The 4,826-nt window shown below is 39.5% G+C and overlaps 1 protein-coding gene across 1 annotated transcript; it reads right to left on the bottom strand.

The window, feature by feature from the left end:
- Positions 1 to 290: 290 nt before the first annotated feature.
- On the bottom strand, positions 291 to 3,690 carry LOC103698777 (annexin D4-like). Its single transcript, XM_008780822.6, has 6 exons — positions 3,560 to 3,690; positions 3,263 to 3,438; positions 1,516 to 1,731; positions 990 to 1,214; positions 796 to 867; positions 291 to 697 (listed from the first exon to the last, which is right to left on the bottom strand). Exons 1-6 carry the CDS (start codon positions 3,612 to 3,614, stop codon positions 494 to 496), a joined length of 948 nt encoding a protein of 315 aa, XP_008779044.4. The 5' UTR covers positions 3,615 to 3,690; the 3' UTR covers positions 291 to 493.
- Positions 3,691 to 4,826: the final 1,136 nt, after the last annotated feature.

The raw sequence follows: 4,826 nt of genomic DNA, 5'->3' as shown, positions 1-4,826 counted from the left end.
ATTGAGCTATTCCATTAATTCATGAAAATCCTGTCTACATCCTATTATTGGCTCGATCACTGCATGAAAATTTGATTAGAATGCTACAAGGCAATGCTCTGTCTATTATGGAAATGTGATCTGTTTGAGAATCACATTCTTCTCATTACAATTAACATTATATGAACTTTATTTAGTATTCAACATATAGACGATACAATTCAGAGCCACTTGTATTTTTTAGATGCTGTTTATAGATTATACGCCGAGAAATAAAAACAAAAAAAGCTATTTTGCAAAACAAGACTGCATTTTATGAGTAAAACATAGAGCTTTAGTTCATCTTAATTACAAGTAAAAGCTTTTTATTCATCCTCATACAAATTGCCAGACATCAACAGAATAATGACATGATACGAATACAATACGAACTCTGGTAAGGAGACAAACAATCAGGTATGACTAGCTGAAGGCCTTGTATGTCAGTTTGGATGGATAGCTAGAGGCACAATTCTCACTGTCCAGCTAAGGAAAGCAGCGCATCCCTGTAGCTACCAAATGTGTTCTTTGATATCACATCTTCAAGTTCAGCTCCATATTGCTGGTGATATGCTTCTTTGATCTCCTCCATATCCACATCAGCTCGGGATACAATAACTCGAGTCAAAGCATTTTTTGTCTTTTCATCAGCTTCATCCTTCAAAGCCTCATCAATTACCTGAAACCCAAAGGGTAACCTTTGTGTTTTATGATTCCAGAGAACTATGAAGAAAGTACATAAGTTTCATGTTTGTCATCTGGATCTTGGTACTGCACCTTGCTGAAATATTCAGGAGGGGAATCCAAGCATTGAACCGTTTCTCGTAGGCACAACTCATCGCCTAAATCCTGATAAGAGAAATGAGATATAGAAATATAAAAAAATTGAACTATAGACAGCCAAAGATGGTTATGACAAAGAGGTTTGAAAACTATGGATTTAAAGTTGCAATGGCATAGCAACCACATACCTCCTTAATTGATTTCCCATACATTTCCCTGTAGTATTTGAAGGTCACCTTAAGATGCGGCTTGCTTCTGGTGGTCAATATCCTTATTACCTCCTCATTCTCTACAAGCTTCTTCACACCTGCAATTTTTATTGCACTACCAAGAGTCTTGGCCTCTGATTTTGCCATCTCCTCATCTATCCAATAGCCTTTGTACCTGTACGCACTCACAAGTCCGACCAAAAGCTGCTCAAAGATGATGATACAAGGTCAGAGACTTAAGAAGCATAGCATCTGTGATGTAGGTATAACTTGATCTAACAATGTTTCTTTCGAAGTCTTAACAGCCAAAAAAAGCTACTCAACATCTTGCAAGCAATGCATTACATGAGAGTCAAAATGAACTATAGTCATAAACTCATTAGAAAAGCATCCACCTTATTTCTTTAAATCCAACAATTTCATTAGATGCTCAGGTCTCTAAAGGTATCGAGACATGAATTTGTACACCATGTCGAGTTTGAGTTGAAAAGCTGGCATTACTTACATTGGAGTAGTTTTCCCTGACATGGTATGCAACATCTTCCTCTAGAGAATGGTGGAAGAGGGCATGGTATGCTTTCCTTGCCCCAATCAGCTCTTCTGACGATCGAGTCCAAGCGATCTCCACCATGATGTCAAAAGGATGGCCCTCCTCCAGCACAAGGTGAGCCCACCATGCATCCCTTTCCCATGGATGCATTGCCCATAGCACCATAATGTTCTGAATCCAAAATCAGTAGATATATTATTATTTTTAGCTTTACTTTTATGCTTAACAACAAACTGAACAAAGTTATAAGTGGCAGGAGAGAGCAAACTAAAAATGAACACCGGTCTTACAATAGGAGCCCTGTCTTAAAGGCCAGTTTCACTCCAATATAAGACTCCTTTACAAGCAGCAAATTCCTGAGGGACTGAAATTGGAATTGCCTTTCAATTTCTATAAATTACCCGTGAAGATTGTCGAGAATTAGCCCAAGCAAATGGTGTGCATTCAAACTCACAACCACATGAACAACTATCACTTGTTTTCTCCCCCTACTTGTAAACAAGAAGGGGCCAAACTACGACATGAACCATGTGAGAAGAAGTTTATGAGGAAGCCAAAAGATTCCCAAATGCTATTCTTGCTTTCTTTCTCTTCTTCCATTACCATCAAGCGTTAATTTTCCAACAAAAAATTAACACATTATGAATGAATTTTAAACTCTTGCAAACCGAAATTTTGAAAAAAAACCCTTCTCAACTCTTTCTATTCTATTTAATTATGTGATCCGATTTCTAACATGAATCAGTTAAATTGCTATACCGTACTGATATATGGTATGGAGGCAATACCGATATTCAATATACCGAATCAGCCTCCATACCAGATGTATCGATATAGTAACAGAATGGCATCGATATAAAAGCGGCATACCTCGATGCCGAACAAACTAAAAGCAAGGGAAACGAGATAGGAATGGTTTCTTTTGCTCTTCCTTTTTTTTATTTTTAAGATGTAACAACCTAAGATCTCACCCAAAATGGCTAGCCGGAAGTTATTATTTGGGTTCCTTGATCCTGTATAATACCCAAGATCTACCCAGCGAATAACCGATGTAGGACTAAACATACGTCTGCACGGGTCCTCACATACTCCCCCCGTTCAAGCCCTAACATCCTCGTCAGGCTAAGGGTTCATATCTATTCAAATCTAATCACAAACACCACGATTGGCCCGTGGTCAGCCCCAATGGATCCATGCTGCAGTGTCCCCTAGTCCACATAGGTTATGGGTCGGGTCCACTCTGATACCATTTGTAACAACCCAGGACCTCACCCAAAACGGCTAGCCGGAAGGTATTATTTGGGTTCCTTGATCCTAGCAAATAACCGATGTGAGACTAAACACACGCCCGCACGGATCCTCACATACTCCCCCCGTTCAAACCCTGACGTCCTCGTCAGGCTAAGGGTTCATATCTATTCAAATCTAATCACAAACACTACGATTGGCCCGTGGTCAGCCCTAATGGATCCGTGCTGCAGTGTTCCCTAGTCCACATAGGTTATGGGCCGAGTCCGCTCTGATACTATTTGTAACAACTCAGAATCTCATCCAAAATGGCTAACCGAAAATTATTATTTTGGTTCCTTGACCCAAGATCTACCCAGCGAATAACCGATGTGGGACTAAACACACGTCCGCACGGATCCTCACATAAGAAATCAAGAAAAAAAAAAGGGACCAGAAAGAATAAGAATGGTACCTTGAAACGGTCGAATTCGATCTCGAGGTAATCATACTCGCACCTCTCGAAGCTGCCGTCGGCGGTGAAGAAGCCGGCAAAGCTCTTCCTCAACTGCGCCCGCTTCTTCGGCTGACGCCGCCACTTCCCCAACGTCGACACCAGCGCCTTCTCGTCCACTCCCAATCCTCCAAGTCCTTCACCCATTCCATCCAATCTTTCCGTTATCACCACTACCATCTATACATCTATTTTTTGCGGGAACTAAAAAGAGAAAACAGAGAGAGACGGGGGACGTAAACCGGGGAGAAAACAAACCTGAGAAGGCCCTGATGACAGCCTCGCACTCCTCAGCAACAAGAGGCAGGGCCATTTGCTTGGCCAAGAGGACAACGGAGTAAAGGATCGAGGGAAGAAGGTATGGTAGTATGAGAATGGAGAGATAGGTGATGGTGTTGACCTCCGGCCGCATCTTTATAGCGTGGTCACAGCAGGGGATGACGTGCTCATTTCGGAGGTCAAGGTGGGTAGTTCAGGCATTTCATGCTCTTTGCTGGTGTGAAAGGATGAGACGGAGTAAATGCTCATAGTTATGTCTTTTTTTTAAGACTTAAGAGGAAAATGTGGTCCGCTTTTTTGTTATTCTTCGGAGGCTCGGCTAATTTTCTAGCTGAGGGGAGCTTAGACAAGCTCGATTTGGTTGCACCTTTGGTTATTCCGAAGCAGGGAGGGATAGATTGAAGGTGTGGAAGAAAGATGAATTAAATTTTTTTTAAAAAAAATATGATACATATAAGTTTACAAAGAAAAATGCTAGGAAAATCTATAAAAAAAGAAGAGAGAGATTGAGATAGAAGATAATTACCGCGGTTTAAACTTTTTCACATCAACTTGTGAGTCCAACGAAATTCATGCTAATGAAAAGTTGATAATGCATTGTTTATCGACTTTATATTAGCATATTAACTGATTTTAGGAACAATAGAGGTATTAATTTTTTTCGTTGGGACGATATTAGCTACTTCTAAGGATAGCTAATATGTCATCGACTTTTTTCTCAACATGGCACTAGTTGTATCTAACTATTATTGCTCTTTTTCTAGATATGGAGAGCATTTTGTTATAATTAATGCATTGATGGTCTTCCATTGATAAAAAGGTCCCTATAATAGATGATCATTTTATTTTCTCCTAAAATTACTCTAGAAAATGATAATGTGAAACTTGGTGGGCTAGGGCTACTTGCAATCTTGCCTGGAGGTTCAAGCTTAAGGAACAATATAGGGGTCAGATAAAACTTAAGCTGAATAGAGAGACCTGTTATGTAGTTTGGGTTTAGACCTACCTTGAGTGTGTCATAAACACATGGCTTGAAGATAATAAGATAGTAAATTGTTTTATTTTTAGAATATTTCAGGATGGCTAAAAGTCACCATGTTCGACAGTATATATAAACTGAATATGGCTAAAATACGTTATGTAAACTTTCATCATTTGTTTCGTAATGAAATGCTAGTATTAATTAAAGTCTATCTAGCATAACATTAGTGTAATCTTAAAGTACAAAAAAAAGGCAAGGAAGTTG

Source organism: Phoenix dactylifera, chromosome 17, assembly GCF_051530095.1.
Source record: "Phoenix dactylifera cultivar Ajwa chromosome 17, Ajwa_hap1_PhDact_Kaust_v1.1, whole genome shotgun sequence".
Taxonomy (NCBI): Eukaryota; Viridiplantae; Streptophyta; class Magnoliopsida; order Arecales; family Arecaceae; genus Phoenix; species Phoenix dactylifera.
The sequence above is the reverse complement of the archived record's forward strand: the minus strand, read 5'-3'. Positions and strand labels throughout refer to the sequence as shown.